General features: G+C 40.9%; 2 protein-coding genes across 3 annotated transcripts; both read left to right on the top strand.

Annotated features, from left to right (window-relative positions):
- The first annotated feature begins 40 nt into the window (after positions 1-40).
- LOC112467771 (tRNA-splicing endonuclease subunit Sen2) lies at positions 41-2,813 on the top strand. Of its 2 annotated transcripts, none has more exons than XM_025036567.1 (6): positions 41-127; positions 761-932; positions 1,000-1,150; positions 1,338-2,000; positions 2,096-2,256; positions 2,367-2,813. In XM_025036567.1, exons 2-6 carry the CDS (start codon positions 768-770, stop codon positions 2,538-2,540), a joined length of 1,314 nt encoding a protein of 437 aa, XP_024892335.1. In that variant the 5' UTR covers positions 41-127; positions 761-767; the 3' UTR covers positions 2,541-2,813. The 2 variants fall into 2 exon arrangements, with proteins under 2 accessions (XP_024892335.1, XP_024892334.1); XM_025036566.1 differs by lacking the exon at positions 41-127 and adding an exon at positions 143-231.
- Positions 2,814-2,905: 92 nt separating this feature from the next.
- On the top strand, positions 2,906-22,811 carry LOC112467769 (proteoglycan 4). Its single transcript, XM_025036564.1, has 10 exons — positions 2,906-3,410; positions 14,523-14,618; positions 15,040-15,213; positions 16,457-16,698; positions 17,013-17,165; positions 18,742-19,126; positions 19,614-19,764; positions 19,958-20,531; positions 20,644-21,449; positions 21,673-22,811. The coding sequence occupies exons 2-10, from the start codon at positions 14,576-14,578 to the stop codon at positions 22,016-22,018; spliced, it is 2,874 nt and encodes a 957-aa protein (XP_024892332.1). The 5' UTR covers positions 2,906-3,410; positions 14,523-14,575; the 3' UTR covers positions 22,019-22,811.
- The last annotated feature ends 229 nt before the right edge of the window (positions 22,812-23,040 follow it).

Raw genomic sequence — 23,040 nt, 5'->3', positions numbered from 1 at the left:
GTCGATCAGATAACCTGTTATCGCACTCTCATCATAGAATCCAGAGCCCAGAGCAGGGACGATGAATCCGCACAACTCGCGACAAATCGGGCTCGTCGCACGCAATAACGTGGCCTTTTTACGTTAGGTTTGTCCCACACAACTCAACTTTTTGTTACAGAACAGACCTGTAGTTTGGCAAGCCTGTGTTTCTGATCTAATTTATAATCTAGTCATCAGTCATTCGAAAAGGTAAATATTTTCGGATAATTGATAATAAATTGATAGTGTAAGCGTGAAAATATATTTTTCTCGTTGCTTACTGTTTAAAATATATGCTTGGAATGTCACACAAAATAATTTTTGCGTAAAGGAGCTGATAATTTCTATTTTCACAGGTTATTGTTAAATTTCTCTCTCTTATATAAAATTAATTATTATATCTCTCTTATATAAAGTTAATTGTTATTTCCCTTACGTAAAGAGAAAATTTACATATCTTACATAAAAGGAAAAGCCATTGTTTAGCGTTGAAATTTATTTAGTTTTTTAACCATAAAATCTGGATTACAGTCTTGATTTGAATTCTGAAATTTATAGTTATATGTTTCTGATATTATACCTGATATTATACCTGAACTGTGAGCTGTTGGGTAGCTTTATTAATTTTTAATGTTAAAGACCATTAAATAACGCTGTGACTGATCCTAGTGGATATCTTACAAAATATTTGAATGTAACAATTTGTTTCCCAAAACCTTACATTATTATCCGCTTGTAGTTGAAACATGAATCTGCGAGAACCGAAGAAGAAAAGGACGAGATTGAGGCCACAATTGCCATTTCCCATCCCACTGAACGAAACGCAGGAATGGCCAGTGTACACGGCGCATCTCACAGATGTAGGATCGTGTATAGTTGAACCTGAAGAGATGACTGCGGTGCATTCAATGGTAAAGATAAATTTTTGATCGGCGTAACCTTTCCTACGAACAACAGAATGAATATCTCTGTCTGTAGGGGTTTTTTGGCAAGGGGTCGTTGTCGCGCAGTTATCCATCGTTTGGCAAAGCAAGGTACGGGGCACCGCCGGTTGTTCGAAACAGACAGTGGCTTTGCAGACAAAAATGGCTCGAGGAAGTCAAAGAATTGAACGCTACCGATTACAAAGGTGTGTGATAAAAACACATTCCATGTATCTCGCTACAAAGTATTAATGAACGAAGATAGCATCTTATAAAATTGAAACATTCAATTAACATTGTAATTGAAATGTAAAAAGAATAGTGAAAGTTTATCAAAATATTTCTTGGAAAGAGTTTATTAAAATTCAGTGAAAATGTTATATGTAATTCTAGATGCTAAAGCAACCGCTCAATGCGAGGGAGGAAACATCTCCTATGAAGAGAACATTGGCGACGTCGTCGAGATTCCTTCCAATTCTATCGAAAACGGGAGTAAGCAAAGAAATGAGACGAACGCGAAGAATATCGAGATCGATGAAGTCACTCTAGATTCCGCGGAGGAGGACGATATATGCGTAATTATCAATAGGGACCCGGATAAATATGATAATGCTGAAGGTTCACCAAACACTCACGATGACAAAAACAATTCCGAAGAGAAAAAAGAAGAAGAAGAACCGTGGAAATTGAATTGTTACGACTTCAAAAGCGACTGCATGAACGAGGATGACAATCAGCATGGAAAACTCTTGGTGTTGCCAGATAGCGACTCGGACACCGAGAATTATTTGAAAAATATTAAACCGAGAATCGAGAACGAGGGTTTCCCCGTTCGAGAGGCCCTGCATCTCACATTCGAAGAGACCTTTTTTCTCCTTTTTGGATTAGGTTGCCTGCAAGTGATCCACTTCGACGGTAGTCTGCTGGATATCAACAGAGCATGGCTGTACTTTTGCAAGGAGAAGCCAGACTTTTTACAGAAATATGTAGTTTATCATTATTACAGGAGCAAAGGTTGGGTGGTCAAGCCCGGTATAAAATACGGTGGCGAATTTTGTTAGTATTCATTACTTTTACTCTTACATCGTTATCCTTTTAAATTTATTTTTATATTGTTAATATTTTATCTGAAATACTCGTAAATGTTTCAGTGCTTTATAAAGAGGGACCACCTTTTTATCATGCATCTTACATCGTTATAATAGAAGTAGCAGACGCGGACTCTTTAGTTGTAGATCCTACCATGTCCTCGCGATCTATGACTTGGAACAATTTATTTGGATTTGAAAGGCTGTCCGAGACGGCTGCTAAGGTAAACGTGCATCAACTTATTAAATACGATAGACGTAACGGATTTAGAGAGAACCGTTTACATTCTAATTCAATGCGGAATAAATAATTTGTTTTGTTCGCGAATAATAGGAAATACTTTTGGCGCAAGTTTTATGGCCGTCGTCGGTACCTCGGGATATCAGCGAAACTAGTCCCGAAATACTTTCCGAATTCACTGTGAGGGAAGTACTCTGGCGTCGATGGAATCCAAAACAGCATCGGGAAGACGTTCCCACCGAAGAGGAGGACGATTACTCGTGCTGAAGGATTTTCTAATTGTTTACATACCTTATCTTTGAAATCTTTCTTACAATAATTGCGCAGTAAGTTATTTTATATATAAATTGTTTATTTTATTAATACTACATATGCCTGTACTTGGAACAATTTGTTTGGATTTGAAAGGCTGTCCGAGACGGCTGCTAAGGTAAACGTGCATCTACTTATTAAATACGATAGATGTAACAGATTTAGAGAGAACCGTATAATTGTTTTTATTAATAAGCTGTATATTTTGCATTAAAACATAGTTTGTCACACGTTTCGACATAAAAAAATAAAACTATTTTTTTATACAAATTATTGCAATAATTGTGTAATACTACTGCCATAATATGCAGTAATATCATATGTGTAACATTTCGATGTACAAGAATTGTGTAACATATAACATCTAAAATTAATTACACGGATTATTTTGGTATCAATGTTCAAGTATCTCGGAGTATCACAAAAATGAGAAATTCAGTACTAAGGAAATATCAAGTTTGTGAAATATTTTAATGTCATTGTACACAATACATGTATATGTGATATCAATCGTAGCGTAACGGAATACTATGAAATCTTGATGGACTCCACGCGAAGCACTCCGAGTACTCGGCGCGACGTTAAGCCGAATCGAATCCGTGTCTTTATCAGCGATCGGCGATCCGCGCGGCGGTATCGTTTGCGGTACTCGCCAAGTGAAAGCAAGCTGCAATCGTGCCGGGCCCCCGCAACACGGTCCCGGGGCCCGTGCAGTCAGTCCGAGGTGAGCTGAGAGCTGGCATGCCGAGTGCCGTGCACCGCGAGTTGTCAGCGTGTTGAGCATCTCCAAATCAAGCACGGGATAATTGCGTTTCGCGCGATCCGGTACGTAAAGAATAGACGGACGTTCCACTCCGTTATTCCTGTCAAACCCCCCGTGTCGCGTGGCGGGATAACTCTCTATCACGTCTCTGTGCCTGTGTCATTCAACATTTATATATTTATTCGTATTTTTAGCTCAAGATATATATATGAAGCAATAATTATATTTAAACTTTATAATAAGAGAGTTTAATAATATCTTCTTTATACATACATATATATTTTTCTATATTGCACAAGAGAATCTTAAATTATCTTAATTACGTAAATTATTTTATTTACGTTCTCTTCCTGTACAGAGTTTCGGTCTATAATTTTTTAGACTTTCAAGCCTACAAAATTTTTAATCAATCTAATTTATATATGAAAATATTTTTATCGCTGTTTTTTAAATCTGATAAATCTAAAATAAAGTAGTTTTATTGTTTCTACTAATATCAGTTAAAAGTTAATATTGGCACTTAGATGATTCTGCGCTTCTTTTTAATCGTGTTTGTAAGAAGAGGCAGGTAATCAATTAAATTCAATTGTTAATGGAAGCAGCTTCAAGGCGAATATCTCGCGGAGGCGTTGAGAGGCGCTTGAAACAATTCGCATTATTTATTAAGCGGAATTGAAAAGCGACACCAGTTTCAAATGCGAAATTGTGGACTAAGATTGATTTAAATTTCACACCCAGGAAATGTAATCCGGAAATGATCAATTAGACCGAAGCGAGTCTTGCGAAATTTGAATCTCAAGGACATTGGGCTTCGATTCGCGTTTCTTTTTGTTAATCGGAATCTGGCAGAAATTTTACCCAAAAAATAAATTTAAAATACTTTTCGGAATACACGTGCGCATGTCCCGCGTACACAGATCCCATTCTTTGGCTCGCGAAAGATGTTCGAGTTACGCGCGACTATCAAGGCAACTGATGAATAAAGAATCGTGTCACTTTCATGTAAGCTGAATACGAGAGAAAGCGCGCGAGAGAGTATTCGTCCGTATCTACGCTTAATTTGTAGGAGAAGATGATGCGACGAAATTTTCCAACTAGAGAAGCGAAGAAGGACACCAAATCGAACTTAATTCTGTCGCGAACTTTCGACGCTAGAAGAGATCGGACTTTTAAGGCGAGTGTTTCGATCCACTTTTTCTTTAAGAACTCTGAAACGTCCGTTCAAAATAATAAAAAAAAATCTTTTAAAAAATTCTCATTTATTAATAATAAAAAAATTAATTCAAATTAAAAAAGCGATTAGCGAGAGAATAATACACGATAATTTGTTTCATTTCTTGATGTCTAAAAAATTCGTAGTCTCATAAATTTCGATATCCTATATGTACATAATTCAGAATTTTTATTAAATTATGTTAAAACTTTATTATCGCGACAGTCGCTCTGATGAATTTCTAATATTATAATCGTGACTCAATTTATCTGGAATCCGTAGAAAAAAAAGAAGACCCAATACACAGCAACAGGCGGAAGGATTTATCAAGAGTTCCCCGTTTTATGGGTAAAAACAACATTAAACAAAGTGACATTTCTAAAATATGGCCCCCGGATTAAAGTTTGCCGGCAAAAAGAGGACCGGCGGCGGATATTGTGCGGGGCACACGCGTGGATCGCAGAAATATTTCTTACGAACGATCGCGCGCGCCGTAAACGGACTAGTGAATGTCATCCTCGTCTCACGATACGCCTGATGGGAATTTAGTCGCATCCGAGACGGCCGAGATGCAACAAACAAAGCTTGCTACCGAAGTGAGATTTTTGAGCGAGTCACTTTTGACCTTTAATTCAAAATACGAGACGGATCGACTGGCTACTCGAGAAAGAGAGACCATGTCACGAACTGCTTTAAGATTATATGCTTTAATTACACGACAATATATTTTATATCATTATGCACGTCGCATCCACGACATTCGTTAATTCTTTAGGACTCGAGACATTTAAAAAGGGGGCTTTGTTCTTAAAGAAAATACACATTGAGCAATGTTTATTGAAGAATGTTCATTAATAAATTGTCCAATTATTAATTATCATTGTTTGTTGTTAATTGTTGAGAAAGATAATTAATAATTAGGATAATAATTAAAAATAATTAAGATATATATTTAATAATCCTCTCAGCTCTGTTGAAGCTGTTACTGCCACTCGCTTGACGCATTCCCAAATAACACATGATGGTTTCTTATATATTTTCTATACACAGTTATAAAACACTAGATACGTTTAGGAAACATGTAGGTAATAGAAAACATGTATGATCCATCACGTCCGTCACGTGCTACCTGGATAGTATAGTATCGCGCTTGACTATCGCCTTGCATAATCGAGATGTGACCTCGACGAGGAAGACAGTGGACACCGTCTATATCTTGTTAGCTGTAAAGCTGAGCGAGATTCAAGTGAAAGTGTACAACCGTTTGCACCGTCTATACGTTCCCTACGGCATCCTTGCGCCGAGTTACTCTCCTGGTCGTAATTGGGATATCGCTTATATTACGTTGCGTTACATTACGTGCGCGGTACACCTGATTTCGCGGTATATGCGCGAAAAAGCGGGAGTCACACCATCTCGATTAGCATATTTATGAACAAAGTCACTTTCACTCAAATCTGATAAGCGAACCTCGAAGGCACTGCTCTAGCTTTCAGAATCGTAACGCTCGGGAAACATTTTTTTTAAATATGTACAAAATATGTCCATACATATTTTCTTTTTCTTGTATACAAGAAAAATTATTTCTAAACATGACAAACAACTGATATAAATTATTATTTACAGATGCAATCATAGATGTATAAAAGTGACGTGAGATTTAAGAAGAAAGTGGCAAGACTTCCGATTTTGAGCTGTCGCTTCCGAGCAAAACAAATTTCGATTAAATCCAAATGTATAACTCCGTTCGCAATTATAACTCCGACGAGAAGTGGACTCTTTAATCGTTAAGTACGCAGCTTTGCATAAATGCAAAACGACGTTCCGTGTACTCTCTCTCTTATGAAGTTTGAACTGAAAACGCCCTGTTTTGCACATCTCTAAAGGACCTTCTCTGGCCTTTCCGATCTATTTTCCTTTCTGGATGGAAAAGCTCTCCTGCCCTTCCCTTGAGAGGTAATATTTTTTTTTGGATTTCTTAAGCAGTTGTTATTTAAAAAATACTCACGATGCTCTGAAAAATTGCGCGTTTAAGGGTTAAATCTTATATATTTTTCACTCTAGATTATCTTGACGCATTAATTTTCAATCCAATTTTTACAGTTCACTCGCTTCCGTCTGCGAATCTCGACGCGTTACAAAAAAGTTTGCGAGACTCGGACTCGCGGTCGCTTTCCGACGTCATTCTTTCGGCGCGCCGAGCAGCTTGATCACGGTGATCGTTTCCATTAGGGGGCCGGCGATGGGGAGCGATTGCTAAACGGACATTCCTGAGAAACTTTAAGCTTTGCTTTCTAAGCGAGGTTCCCGGTCACGTGCGGCCAGGCCCGGTCCGCGGCGGGTATTTCTGTTCCGACACGTGCGGCATGTCGCCCGCGCTCGTGATCTTACATGCGGGGTCCTTTACGCGCGTGACGGCGCGCGGCGTGGCTTTGCGAGGGCACACGTTCACTGCTCCCGTTTTTGCACGCATATATGCCTCGATACACTTTTACCGCAGCCTCGATCTGACACGCAGTCCTGTGCGATAATGCGAACCGTGTGATTACCGCGAAGGGCGTAATTACGGAACGGAGGAACTGTCGCAATCGCCCATTGACCCTGAACGTCGCGCGGATTTTTTTCCTTTTTAATTAGAACGGATGAAGTCGGATCTAATCGAAGCTTGATCTTGTTTGGATCACCGTTCGTCATAACTGTCATAAGTCTTACCACCTTTTCTTCTAGCGAATTCGGTTGGACGCACTAGTGCGCACTGGTGCACATTAAAGCCGTCGTACACAAATTAACGTAAAGTGTTTAATATAAACGGGTTAAATCACGAAATCCTCAATATTTTTTATTGTTCTACTTGATAAATATGTATTAGGTATTTTATCAGTCGCGATATTTGCATTTTACTTTAAGATTAGAGATTGCATCAGTATACAACGGTTTTAAAAGGCACCAGTGCGCACTATAGTGCATCCAACTGAATTCATTATTAATTTTACTGCTGCTTTATTGCATGCTTATGTAACTTACGTAATTTTGTTTATTTTTAAGTTGTGTAAACCTAAAGGAGGCCTAGAATTTACCAGTTTAGAGTCATATTTCTAATTGATTTATATATTAAGTTTTTTATAACAAAAGGAAAGGAGAAAGCTAAAGAGATATCATTTATAATTCTAGATCTATCAATTTTATCTCACAATCAGATTGAGTGACATTTAATTCGATCGCGCAATTTACGATTCTATATCTTGTTTTATGTTCGATGGAAACCCCGCAATTTTACAATTCGTTACTTCTCTATTTACAACGCTCTTTCGTCTCGAACGAGACTCGATCGTTGCGCGGTAAGCGTAATTACGTGCTGGCAGCTTGCGCGTTTTCAACACGATGCTCTCGCGGGAACGGGTGCATTTTTATGCCCCCTTAATTCAGTTGCATTACGTGTGCACTTGCGCCGGTGGAAAGTTAAAATAAAACACGCGGAACACCACGCGCGCACGTGCGCGCGCGCGCGCTGAGGGCTTCCGAGTGAAATCGCGGGGGCTTCCGCTTCCGACTCGATCTTGCCGCGCGTATCGTCACTTAGATCCACCTAGATCCGCGAACTGGGGAAAGAAATCGGAATCTGGGTCGATCGGCCGCGATCAGGAAGCAATTAAGGAATAGTCAGCAACCGCCGTTTGCCATAAACGACAGAGAAATTTACACATGTTGCTAAATCGCGTCCGACTATCTCAGCAAGCATTTTTCTTTCTTTCTGTCGTCCGACGTTCGCGGGATATCTCGCTGATAAATTAATAATAAGTTTCGTATAAACTATCGGAATATACGGAACGTACTCTCTCATTGATCGTAAATCAATTTTACGTTCTCGGAAAAATTATCATATTCTTATCGCGCGGGAAGAGTCGTTTCCCTTGAAGCCTGAATTAAAGGGTGTCGCGTTGCAAAATTCCACGAGCAAACGAGGCATGTGGCCGGTTAATCCTTCCGTTGCCAAATCGCGAACAAATAATCGAAACGAGAGGCGCGAAGTCGCATATACCGCGTCGCAAACTGCGTTTGGCCACTTTGTCATCCGTGAAAATAAACCCGTCCTCATTTTGCAAGTCCGATGCGCGCGAGGGAGTCGCGATTTAAGAACGTAGTCCCCACAGATTATGCGCGCGTTCTCCTTCCTTTTCCTCGTCGTTCGCACGAGCGAGCGAGCATTGCGAGCGATTCTCGCGGATTTCGCAAGCGCGACTGCCTAACGACGGGGTTCCAATCCGACGCGGTTTTGCGGTAAACTCCGACAATCTCCGCAGAGGATATCGAACGATTCGTAGGCAAGAGGATATTAAAATTTACGTCACCGCTCTCTGTTATCCCGCCGCAAGTTTTTAATGTCTTCTCGTTTCGAGTAACGATGCCGATTTAATAATATTTATTCGCAAATGATGCCACACGCGCAATATTTTAATTCGCTGGCGTTTAATACAGTCGCTCATATAATATAATCGACATCTCCGATCTTGAAAACGATCGTTTTGAACGTTGCGTCATTGAGCCATTCCATTGTCATTAATTTAATTATATTATAATTCAATTTTGTTCCACTGTAATTAATTTAATCGATAGTTCGAAGTATGTTTCACTTTTATTTTGCTGAAACACATTATTCATTGAGCTTCAAGGTGATCCTTAAGGAGGGATTAAGAAACTAATAGGCGGACGGACCGTGAGGAATAAATTAAGAAGTGATGAATTAGCAGCCGCCGAAAGACCGTGAATCTTCGAGGGACCTTCTTTACATCTCGACTATACTGGTGCCCGGTGGCGGACAGTCGCGCGACGCAGGACGTTCAATTAAAAATAGTCGTCCTCGGGACAAAAGTGAGAAAAAATCGCCGTAACAAAACCAGCGAAACCTCGTGAACGGCCATGATCCTCCCCGGGAAGGCGAGGGAGTCGGAGTCAACGTTCGCCATTTGTCGCGATTCGAAGATGCGCGGACAATGAAACCAGCTCTCCGTTTCTCTATTTTAATTCCAATCTCACTTCGTCGACGAATTATCGCGCGACCGATGACTATCTCGTTTCCGAAGCGAAGGAAAATCCGGAAGCGGACGAGACTGGGGGGGGACGCGGAAACGTTACGTGACAAAGAAGCTCGGCGATATTTCAAGTTTCAAGAGAATAAACGGCGACAGATTAATGCCGACGGCGTTTGATTCCTGGGAAATGAGCGACGATGGTGAGGCAACGCGAACGAGGATTCTCTCTCGCCTCTCTCGGGGAGATTTAACCTTTTCCAGCTGAAAGATGAGGACGAAGAAGAAGAAAGAGCCGCACGCATGGGAAAGTGTTTTCCCGAGAATTCTCAGAATCCGCCCGACCGCTGGATCGTGATTAGATTTGTCTAATTGTAAGATCGTCTCGCTTGGAAGACGCGTGTGCAAATAGATTTCATCAGACGCATGTAAATTTATATTTAAAAAATTGCCGTTCACGGGGATTTAATCGCCTCGTGGAAGAGGAAACCTTTCTCTCTCTCGCTCGTCTCAATCATGAATTTTATCTACTTCTAATCGATCCTACTTATGGCAAACAAGAACGGACATCTTCGGTCTTCCATAATTTATTTTATCACTCTTACTTCGCTTATCTCTGAAATAAAGTGATAGAAAAAACACAAATTTGCCTCTGCGAGCTTCACAGCCGCCACGTCGGTTCAAGCGAAGTACGAGCAAGTATGCGGATGTAATTTCGCGCGACGTTCTGGAGATGCTAACGAATATGCTAACGTTTTTCAACGCTGTTACTTATGCTAAGTTGCCCCGTCTGATTTATTGCGTTTTCGGATCATCTTCTCACGCCGCTTTCGATATATTATCGCTCAGCGACAGCGAGAGTGACGTGTCCAAAAGGGGAGAAATAACTGGGAGGAAAACTGATTAACATACGTCAGCCGAGTGAGAAACGTGGAGCCTTTCGAAAGCGAAACGAATTGCTCGTAGGTATATACCACGACGAATCAACACAAAGTGATATGTCAACGGTAAAAAGTTTCCATTCTGGAGTTTCAGTTTTATATGTTCTCTGATGGTATCACGAATTTAGCGTCGAATGTGGGCACAATAGTAATAACGAATAAATAACGAGTAGAATCTATGTTGCCTTAATGAATACACCATTTGGGTCAACTTATTATCATATTCATCACTTATTTCAAGTGATCGAATCATGTACATTATTTATTTTGGCGAGAACTATTCTAAATGCAAATTACAATTTACATCTTTGCATCAGACTCTTTATTATCGATCTTCTATCGAAGAAAAAGAAATGTCATTTATTTTGAAAGGTATACCATTAACGATCGATGTATGTTTATTATCCATTTAACTAAAAAACAACTGTTTAGGCAAACAAGCATTTTTCATTTCCGGATTAAGGAAATGTTAAGTTCAGGGAGACGAAAAATCGCGTCGAGAGCATCATTCGCGGTTTCGCATCCGCGCGAAGGGAAAGTGCCGAAAACATAACTGTAGGAATGCGTAGGCAGTTGGTTCCCGAGGCCCGGCCGATGGGGAGCCTCGGGCTGACCATGATCTTGAGCGATCGAGAGGACGAACGTGCTGTTGATGACCGGTTTTTAACATATTTCGAGACGGGGCTTTCGCCCAGATCGTTACTCTTGACCACGAAATTTTCGCTCACGGACATAATAAATCTGTTGGTCTTTAATGCGTCGCGACGTTCGGCTACTAATTTTCACGAAGATGGGGGCCTCGCGACAATGAGAAACTCGACGATATTTATATTTCCGTTTCCTCAATCTTTTGACTGCTCTGTTTTAGACAGTCCACCATTCACGTGTAATTTATCATCTGAATTAATTTGATAAATTAAATCAGAATTTAACGAGACGTTATATAATTACACGTTAAAAAAGTACAACAGCGGAGAGAGAGAGAAAGAGAGAGTTCAATTCCTACGGAGTGAAGTATAAATTATTTTTAAACCGTGAATCATTAGATTAGTGAAGGTTTCTTCTCTTCGCGCGTCACTGGAATATTGCATTGTACATTTCGCGATTCTTTCCGCAAGAAAACACATCTCGATCACAAGAAAGAGTCGCGCGCTATGGGAAAGGGTTCACTCCGAGTGCTCGACCGAGATTTATAACCGCGTTGCAGCATGGTATTTCTTTTTTTACAGGTCATTACACATGCCGCGCACGTACGCGCGTGTATACGATAGAGCAGAATAGAGCGAGAGAGTATAGGGCCACTCCTCTTTTACCTTCGCGCGAGTTGGAGAATGACTCGTCGTCGTTGCCCCTCGCACCTTGAATACTCGCGGTGATTATATTTTCGGCAGTGGTTTGTCTCAGCCTCCGCTATTTTCATTCACGTAACACGTACGAATCTACGAAGATTTTATTAACGAAAGGACGGAAAAACATAAAGGTACAATATATTTAATTACATAAAATTATATAATATAGAAAATATAATACGAGAGAGATATTAAAATATTAATTATTATATAAACGCTCTGCATCGTTACATCTTTAATCATTACTTATAGGCTGCGGTCCACTTGACGCTACAAATGCTTTGGAGCGTTCTTCTTCTCCTTCTTTCTTCATTGAAAGAAAAGAGAAGAGGAATGCTTCGAAGCATTTGTAGCGTCAAGTGGACCGCAGCCTTAAACGCAGAAGCATCTTTTCTATACTTTCAATTATTTCACATAAAGATACCGTTGACGATCGATAAATTAATGTTGATCTCTTTTACAGTGTGGGATATAGGTTCTCCATTCGATAAGTTGCGTACGGTTCGCGAATTCTCGCCGTATTTACCTCGCGAGAATAATGCGCGAACCCACACGTACCCCATCATCAGAAACAGTTCTCGCGATAGAAGCGTTATGCTCGCGCTTTTCAGTTTCAGCTGGAGCCGTTATTACAGCTTGCCGCGAGCTCAATCCGCGCCGCGGTCGTGAGAGAACACGGGTGAAAGGAGCGATCTCGCGATTCCGCGATGCTGCGCTACTCCGATTCCCTCCAATTGCGATTCTGGGTCTCCGGGAAAAACTGTCGGATTGAAAGACCATTCCTCCGCGAGAGACTCCTGCGACGGAAGTAATATTTCGCTTCGGGTGTACGAAAAGGAAAGCAGCGAAAGTGACCGTCGAGAGGGTTCTCGCATGAAAGACACACGTAAAATGAATAATTGAAAAAAAGTTAGAACATGCAAATTATACAGCGGGTAATCAAGAATTAAGAACGAAAGGTCTCCGATGGAAGGAAGTCGATGACAAAATCGGCCGGTTTCGAACGGATCTCTCGATTCGAGACTCAATTGCCTCGAATTACGATCTTCATTCTAGGCTCAATTGCGAGAGTACCATGATTGGAAAGGTAGAAACGACGTCTTCTCTTCGACAGCGTTGTTCAAGGTTGCTGTGGCATAGAGAAACGTCCGGGACACCCCGTATAGCAATCAGCGATGTAACGGAGCACTTTGTAACGGCACACGACAAGAATGGGAAAAGCGCGCGCCGCGCCGCGCTTTTCGGCACCGCCGAGGCGTCGATCCGGCCCCCTCCCGCCCCCCGGATTCGAAATCAGATTCCAGTCGTGCCTTCTTTTCCCGGAGGCACGACTTAGCATTGTTTCGGGGTAGAACGATTATTAGGCGGCGGCGGTTGCGCGTTACGTAACGATTTCGTCGGGCGCGGGCACGGGCGCGCACTTTCCGCGCCGCGATTGTGTTAGCGCCGCTGTCTTGCGTTTGCCTCACACAGGATGTTTTCCGAACGGAGCTCATGCCTCACAATGCTCATGCTCGAGCAGATAGCGATCGGGCGAGAAGGAAATTTTTTTAACTTGCGACATGCTCGATTGCCTCACGCGATCGCGAAATCGCCCCCGCTTCTTTTATCCGTTTCGCTGGCCGGCGAAATTAAAATTCGACTGGCAATGTCAATGTTTTACGTGAACGGAACTCTTATCTTCCGTAAAGGAATATGTTGAGCGAATAAAAATATCGAGGGATATTAAAAGCAGGAAATATATTAGGCCGTTATTAAAATGTCTTATTTATTAGGATAAAAAATTGAGAGTGAAATATTTGAAGTTTATTCAAATTTCAATTAGGCAGAAAGAAACATTTGTTAAAGAGGAAAATAATATGTTGTAATAACAATCGAACAGGTTTTTATTAAATCCGCAAAGAAATGCGCGTCGATGCCGCTGTCTATTGAAATATTTCTCTTCCGCAAAGAGACAGGAATGCGTAAATCCGAGGACAATCTCTCGAGTAGGAGATTAATGATTTGTAATCTCCATGAGAGAAGCGCGCGCGAAGATAATCGACAGGACGTTATTTCTAATAAAGCAGAATCCGCCGGTATTTTTACATAACCGTTGATTGTTAAAGGGAGAGGAGAAGTAACGGTGCTTTGCAAAATAACGGCGGTAATACGTCATATTTACGCGGCTGATGTAACGCTGCAGTTTTTATCCCGTCCCAAGAGATGATTATGAGTGGCCGATTGCACGTGCGACTGCAATAATTGCGTAATTGTCTGAGAATTACCGCTCGATTCTCCCATGATCGTAAAGAAAATATTATTCCGTATCAAAGTATACGATAAATGTGTAACTCGCAAATTATTTTGTTCTGTCGAATCGTAAAACAACATGAGATACAATTATAAGTAATTAATATAAATAATTGAATTACACGTGTATCTTCGCGGTGTTTTGCAAGAATATTTGTCTATATTCCCATTCATTTCCATTTCGGTGATGTGATAATATTTTTATCGTGTACACGACGCGAGAAAGTAAGACTGTTATAATGGCTAATTGGCTGTTATATACGTTATGTACACTAAGGACATCGGACTGTCACACTGGTTGTGAAAACAATTTTTTTCTCATGCTTCTTTTTCCCTCATTTACTTCTTTCAGATTCCGCGAGATTCGTGTGTTCGCGTATATAGGATGAGAGCAGATTGAGCGCAATGACATCGAGATACTTCGTGTTTGTTGCGGCTCTAGCGTATGGTGAGTGTAATGACGTCATCGCTGATAAATGCAAAATTTTGAGCGAAGCGCTTCTCGTTTCAAGGCCTGCCGGAAATCCTCCGATCGACCGCGTCGCGAGCAGAAAGTTGCCGACCAAAATCGGCCAGAAAGGATAACGTCTTCTTTTCCTATCAATTTTTCACTAATTTCCTCGGACCGCTATGAACGTTATAGATAAGATAAAATCGGATAAAATTGCATTAATATTGCTCGATAGGAAAGGACCGATCGCTTTATATCTTTCCAAATTATTTTATAGTACACTTCGTATACTATAAAAGTATAGTATAATTCGTTCACGAATTGTACAACGCGTTTATACGTGTAATACCTATTTTTATAATCGATCGTCGAGCGGGTTGTAAAGTAAAACAGATTTTTGTGAGAGCATTTCCTGCAGTTGCAGTGTCCGCCGCGCAAGTTTACAAGAGCTACCCGGAGGACGCAGCCGCAGCGATCGAACCAGCAGCTACAAATAATGACTTCGTCACCCAGACCGTCTACGGCTTTTTGGACTTCACCACGACGATCGGCAACACGGTGATGGTCTTCAGCCCTCAGAGCGCTCCTCCAGGTAACGTCTGCAAAATTTTACTTGTTAATTACACTCGGATAATTATATCAGATTCGTAAAATTTGAAATACAGTGATACTACTATTGTAATAATAATTAATAAAATTATAAAAATATTATAAGTAAACATGTTCAAAATTGTTAAAAGTAAAAATTGTAAAATCATAATTTTAATTTGAAGTAAAATTAATTAATTAAATCTGCCTGCCGAAATTGTCAATGTGATGATTGTGTTATCAAATTTCGTTTTCTTTTAAAGTGCGACTTGTTATAATCATCCGACACGTAAAATGCGTCTTGCTTAGCTACTGTAAGAATGTGAAGAACTATCGAAAAGTTCCAAAGAGCGAGTTTGCTGAGAAACCAATACCGAGAGCTCTGTCGCAATCGGCGAAGCAGAAGATTCGCAATTGGTATTCGTAGCCATGAGGTGTCATGCGATTTTGAATTGTGCCAGAAATTACTTTCTAAGCGCGATCGACACCTCTTTGTTACGCCGTGCTCGTTCACGAGACCTGATCCTTCGTGTTACGAGTGAGGATAAGGCCTTGAGACTTTGAGGAGTACTGTTTATTCAAGGTGGGCCTTGGCGAGGGGCGTCGGGGACCAATCTCTTTAGCATGTCGCTGTCCGGGTCCGCGTATATATCATGCGCATTGTTCACTCGTCATGACTCTTTTGTCATCTTCTCTCTCTCCTTGACTTTTTAAACCATCCACTCAGCACGAAGTTGCATGTTTTCATTTGCTTCCTTATCTTCAAATGAAGATATAGAACCTGAAAATGTAACAGAAAACGATTATAATCATTTATACTTTATTATACATATAATTAATTACACTTATTATATTACGTGAGAAAGCTGCAATCAAAAATTAATATTAGTTTAATCACCAAATGGAATAAAATAATACGTTGACCGGTACAATTAATAAAATAAAATAATCGAGAATAATATAATTCACACTTATGAAAGAAATTAAAATATAAGAATGCGATTTTAATGTGATAGGGGATTAAAATAAGAAATAATACGGTTGACGCACATAAAACTAAGAGTCGAGGGAAGAGATTTCCACATATTTTGGTGCCTTTCTTCCTAAAGGATAAAAAATTTGGTGAGGCCTTCGGCGCGGGTGTTGGCCGTCAGGGTGTGCTCTTTTAGTTTCGTTTTCCCATTCGGCCTCCGTGGAATCGCGATCTTTATTCTCGTCAGGTATGCAAATGCGGCGTTTCTTTTCAGAAGGAGGCATCGGGAAGAAGATCACGTCCTCCACGCCGGCGATTTACACGAAGCCGACGACGGAGCAGCAGCCGAAGAAAAATGTCCCCGACATCCAGCCCAGCAAGACCCACAAGGCCGAGGATCAGGGCGGCGAGACGAAGAAGCAGATAAAGGGCACAAAGATCGTTGTGAATTCCGTGGTCGAGCAGAACGTGGTGAATCTGTCCGAGAACGCCGCGCCGAAACCAACGAAGAGCCAGGTAAGAACGGGATGACGCTATGCAGGATGTCCTGCCATTATATATTACGTCAACACATAATTTCATCGACTACTTTAATTGAGGTCGACTTTTTTTTATAAATGTCCTTAGTCTTTTAATATGTAAGAGACCTTCGTAAAATAACTTTGACATATATAACATACAATAATTAAATGTTTCAAATTCTGTTCGTGATAATATATATAAATGATGTGCATTACGGTTTGATTTTTTAGAAATTAAATTATTATAATAACTTATAAAACATTGTGTATTGAGAGAAGGCGGCGTAATCATTTAGCATGATTCCTTAGGAACTAAGTAAACAGACGAAGACACCCGTATTGTCATCGGTTGTTCAAGTACGTGCCAAAGATGAAACTCCAGGCGTGAAGAACAATCTCGCCGAACCGGAATACGATTTTCTCTCAAAGCAACCGACGGAAGTGATCGACGAGACGTACAAGGTATGTAAAATGTGGATCAGAGAAACGATTGAAACCACGAAAATAAATCAAATGCTACGTAAATGCCATGAGTTATTGGTTTCCTCGTTCGTGGAACGTCAGAATATGTAACTTTACACGTTATTTAATTTTGTACTGTGTTGTAGAATTGCTATACCTAACAATTACGTTTTACGCCTTTTTAATGCCTTCCTGGCCTCCTTTTAATATTTTCTAACTAGACCAACTGACTGCCGGATCTGCTTTCTCTGCAGTGAAATAAGTGGAGAAAATCACATATTTAAACACGTAATATTCCAAATTATACGATGTACGTTAAAATAATATTTCTAAAGATATAATATTTCTATCTCTAAATTGATATTTTGACATTTTAACGACAGAATGACATTTTAATCAGTGGTAGTAATTTGCACTTTTATAAGTTCATTTTTATAAATCCAATGCTACTCCCCGAAATTTGTCCTCGCTGACTCTTCAGCCGAATGAATATCTTACTTTCAAAAAAAATCGGGAGACAAATTACTTCTTTTGTATCTTACCTTTTATAATTCTGTTCAGTCTTATATATACGTAGAGAGAAAGTAAAATATGATCTAATTTGTCAGAAGTGTGGCATTGAGCTCTTTCGGAATCCAGCCAACAATTTCGCACTTGCAAGATCCGCGATTAACTTTCCACGCTAGATCAGTCGCAGAGGTAGGAAAGTCAGATATCCAGTTTATAAAAGCGACATTGATCTTCGGCGCGCGTGAGCCGGAGCTGCGAGAAATGAAAATTGAGAATCTGGTTTCGATACCGCTAATTGCCGCCGCCAAACCGGATCGCGTCGCTAACGTACGAACGTCGTCGTCGATATATATATAAACGAGTTCCGATCGCGTTTTAGCCGACGGAAAAATGGGTCATCCGGTCAGCGAGGTGAGAAGGTCGCGTGCGGAAGCGATACACGGCTTCGCCGTAAAATTGCGCAACGTACCTACTACATCCCGACGAGCGACTTTCACGTATAACTTCGCGAAGCCGCGAAATTATACGGAATAACCGCGCGTCGGTGTAATTTTCCGCGTGCCGTAATCGATTTCCTAGCCGATCCTTTCTAGATGCCTCCCCCGCGTCCGTCCCTCGGCCATGACGATCGGCGTGAAAGTCCGATCCGATCCCACCGATAAATCGGTTTCGCCCGCGGAGCGCGACGCACGCGCTTTTCCAGCGGTATTTTCCAGCATCACAGAGCCTCGAACGTCTTGTTGCAAATCGAATTATTATTTTATTATATTTTTCTACATATATATATTATTTTAATATTTTATTATGATTTTTATCACGTACTCTCTTCTCTTCCCTCTTCTTCTCTCCCTCTATTCCATTAGAAATTAATTTTAAATGTGCAACTTATTTAAGTCCTCCTCCCGAATGTTATTAAAAATTTGAAAATTTGCACTGAATTTAGAATGAAAATTATTCCATTATAATCATATTATGCATGTTTACTGTAGACTGTAGAGAATTATCGTCATAATCTCCATAAGAATGATGTAGCATTCATTTTTAATACAATCCTGGTTTTTGGCAGCTGATCAATCTGCGACCGTCGTCGAAGGCTCCTCACAAGCCGCGCGCAACCCCGCGAAGGGATAAGGAGAACCCAACCGGGCTGGTGACCAAGCTAGGCGGTACCATCGTGAAGGACGGGCTCACTACTGTGCACGAGACCAGCGTGATCGGGACCTACATCAACGGCAAGTACGCCCAGGTGCTGCAGAGCTCGTCGAGAATCCTAACGGCGCCGCTCGCGCCGGTGGCTGAAGGTAAGATTCGGCCCTCCAGCTCCAATCGCATCCTGAAGACCATCGGTCCTCAGCACGGTAAGCTCAAGCCTCAGCTGGAACCCACCCCGACCTATCAGCAACAGGAGGAGTCTTCGCTGCCCTTAGAGGCCCTCTTCGACGAATCCTCCGGTGAGTATTCCATGATAAATTTTTGTAAATTTTGAAAATTTTATGTCCAAATTCTTTTTTCGCTTAATCTAAATTTGGTATATTACATGATATAATGAATTTTGTACAAAAAGTATTTGTGTCTTATGTATGTAAGTTATAAAGCTGTCCTATGTGTGATAAAAAAATTGTCTTATTGTAATATACAGAAATTTTTTAATCTTTAGAAATAGAAGATTTTACACGTTTGTTTTAATTATGTTATTAGTTCCAAAAATTTTAGTTTATTTTACTTTCAAAATAATGTAATTTGTAACGTGCAATTGCGAGCTTAATAATTATGTGAAAAATTTTAATCAATGACTTTAATTGTCACATTGGACGATAATTATAATAAAAATAAAAGTCTTCTTTATCAATTTTTTTTCATTCTCAATAAAATTTATAATATAAAATTTTTCTTATAAATCTCTTGAGGAATAGATTCATTGATTAATTTTTGAATTAGGCATTCCGGTGCGAACGACGCGAAGACCGACCCCCAATAATCCATCTAGGCCCAAATTCCGAAACAAGATCGCCGATGAATATGATAACAGTGAACCACAGCAAACGAGGATTGGAAAGAATCGCTCCAGTACGACGCGTCCAAATTATAAGTGAGTGTCGTTAACGGAATGGCACAATTAAGAGAATAAATTCGTGAATGATTAATAATAATCTTTTCTCTCTCTTTTTTTGTTTTGTTAAACAATAATTAATTTTATCGCGCTATCGTTTTTTTTTATAAATATAGGAAACATAATTTGATACGAAGCGATTCTCTTTTGACTTAAATCTTCTTCTTCTCAGAAATCGCCCTGCGACCACCACCACTGAGGCACCCATCACTCGTCGTCGCAGCAGTTTCCGGCCGAACAGTCAGTCCGCTATCTCACCCTTGAAACAATCGACGAAGTCGAAGAATAATGACCAGCCATCGTCGACGCCGATCAGTCTTCTGCCCAAGGTGAAACTACCGAGGACGCAAGGTCGCTGGTCGTACAAGACCACGCCGAAGCCGAGGATCATGATTCGCAAACAGGTGGACGATGAAGATGTCCGAACGTCAACGACCGAGCCGAGTACAGCGGAGTCGTCTCTCGGACCGATCTTTGACGAGCAAGGCAGAGCGACGGCGGCGACGATCAACGTTGCCTCATCTAGTGGCGCCAATGTTGCCCAGAGGAAGGAGCTGTCCTTGACGGAAGACGAATTGGACCCCAGTGAGAGCGAGGATGTGGCCAGCGTCAGCATGCAGGATCAGCAGCATCCTGGAGAACAGATCCTGCCGATGGAGACGCTCAACGTGGAGATCTCCACCGCGGCGGATCTCGATAATATATACTTCGAGATTGCCACTATCAAATCGCCCTACGCTTTCCAGGTCAGCTTTTTTGATTCTATTTTAATATCTATTTATCTATTTGCCAATTAGATGGACAATTAAATTAATCACTGAATTATCGATCTAATAACCCAAGACGTTTTCTCTTCAGGTAGGAACACTCCGAAACACCCGCTACATCACGGTGACCTCCACCATCAAGAAAACTTTCGCAACGGCCGAACCGAGCAGCTCGATCTCGCCCACCGAACCGCTCACGGAGAATATCCTGGCGAACACCGGGGCTGCCTACGAGTCGACTTTGCCGCTGGACTCGTCTGTCGCGACGCTTCCGGCGATCTCTCTGGACGCTGCTCAGGCGACGCCGCCGTTGGAAACGCTGACGGAAACGTTCTCGACGACACAGACGTTGCTAAAGACGCATATGTTGCCGGTGATCTACGCCGGCAACAGTACCACCCGGTTGACTCTGGTGCAAACGTACAACATTGCCCGGGTGGTAACAGCGACGAAGACGTTACCGCCGATGGAGATCTATCAGTTCATTCCGAGCAAGACGCTGAACGAGTTCAACTCGAAGCTCGACGAAGCCGGCAGCGAGCTGCACCTCGAGCTCGACTTCGGCGACGACGATAGCGATGACGAGGACGTGCCTAAGAGGGTAGTGGTGCCCAACAACGACCCCGATGCCGACCTAGACATCTTCAAGTCGGCGTCGCCATCCAAGGCGAAGAGCGACGTCGCGACCAGCAGCAACGCCGAACCTCAGCTGACCCCGGAACAGGCCCAACAGTTGGCTCTGCTGAAATATTTCGGTCAGCCGCAACCCCAGGTTATCACTACCTCCAAACCGGTAGTCACCTTGGAGACGCTATACGAATCGCATGTAATTCCCGTGGTGAACTTGGGGAATACCATCTTTTCGACACTGACCAGGCCAGTCGGCACCGTGCCTAGGTCGGTATCTTCATCCAAATACTTTTAATAAGCGAATTTTCCTTTTTTTTTAAGTAATGGACATTTAAAGAGCAATTTAATAAATAATTAAATATTAATATTTAAAATTTGTTTAATATTATATGCGTCGATCCATTGCAAGTATATTCTATTATATTTATTACATTATCTTACATTTATATTTTTTACCGTGATGCATTATGATTGCATTTCTCTGCTTCAGGACATCCTACGAATACGGCACGTCCACTCTGAGCCCGGTGCTGCAGCCGCAGGTCCCGCAGGTTCCGCAGGTACCGCAGCTGCCGCTGTTCCCGCAACAGCAGCAATTCACGGTGACAAGCGCGCCCATAGTCACCCAGACCCTCGCCACCGTGTCCGACTCGCGGGTACTGAAGCTCACCTTCGGCGCCAAGACCGCCTACACCACCCTCTTCTCCACAAGGGTCGTTCCTACCGAGCTCACCACCTATATCACTAACACGGTGCCGGTGCAGCCGACGGTGCCGGCGTATCCCGGTTACTACCCGGCACCGGTGCCCTATGGGCCCTACCCCTTCGTTGGTTAGATCTCGATCCGATCTTCGACTCCTCCGAGTCCTTCGCAATCCACTTCGATTGCGGTCAATCGCCAGATAGATTAGTTTTCTTTCAAGCTAAATATTAAATTAATTAATTTTTATAATTATATAAGGGAGAAGGTACATAGTTTTTTTTTATGATAAACTATACGAGCGGTACGATCCTAAACATAACAGTCTTATTTATGTGTATAATGGTTCTTTCATAAATTTTTCTTGATAATCCTTTCGATAAAGGCAGATATATTATATTTCGCACGTTGTATATATTGGTTGCCATTACGATAACTGAACACTTAATAAATAGTGATTTATGATAAATTTAATATTATACTTACATAAGATTTCTAATTAAAAATATCTTAGATTTAAAAATAAATTTTAATAAATTTATTCATGTCAAAATTAAAGATAAGAATCAATGTGACAGCGCTGCAAATCTACAATGTCTTTTACAGAGCAACAATTTTTTGTAATTGCAATTCTTTAAAAAATCGACGAATGTGTATCGTTGATGTAGAACCTGAAGGGACGCGGCCGCGATTGCAGGCGAAGAAAATTTTACAAATTTACAGTATCGAATTATTCAATATAGCAAAACATCGGCGATGATCGCAATCGAACGGCATTATTGTAAATAAATTATTGACTATAATATATATAAATATATATTGTATATCGTATATTATGTATGTATACTTCGTATTTTGTAAATAAATGAAACGAAAACGTGAATTTACTTATCGCGTCACAACAAATCTACATATCGAATAAAAAAACATTAGAAAAGATATAAGAAAAGTAATCTGTTAATAAAACGTAAATCAATTAAATGTAAAACAATAAAAAAATACTAACTTTATAATTTTATAAAAGTAAGTACTGTCAATATGATAAATTGAAGGAATATAGAATTTGAAGGGGTTTCAATTTTTCAGATAAAATTGCAATATTATTTCTTGTACGGCATATTATAGTAAGCAATGTGGTTAGTCGCGATAATGATTAAA

Source organism: Temnothorax curvispinosus, unplaced genomic scaffold, assembly GCF_003070985.1.
Source record: "Temnothorax curvispinosus isolate PA1 unplaced genomic scaffold, ASM307098v1 QBEX01017816.1, whole genome shotgun sequence".
Taxonomy (NCBI): Eukaryota; Metazoa; Arthropoda; class Insecta; order Hymenoptera; family Formicidae; genus Temnothorax; species Temnothorax curvispinosus.
Note: the sequence above shows the minus strand (reverse complement) of the source record. Positions and strands in the feature narration are given on the sequence as shown.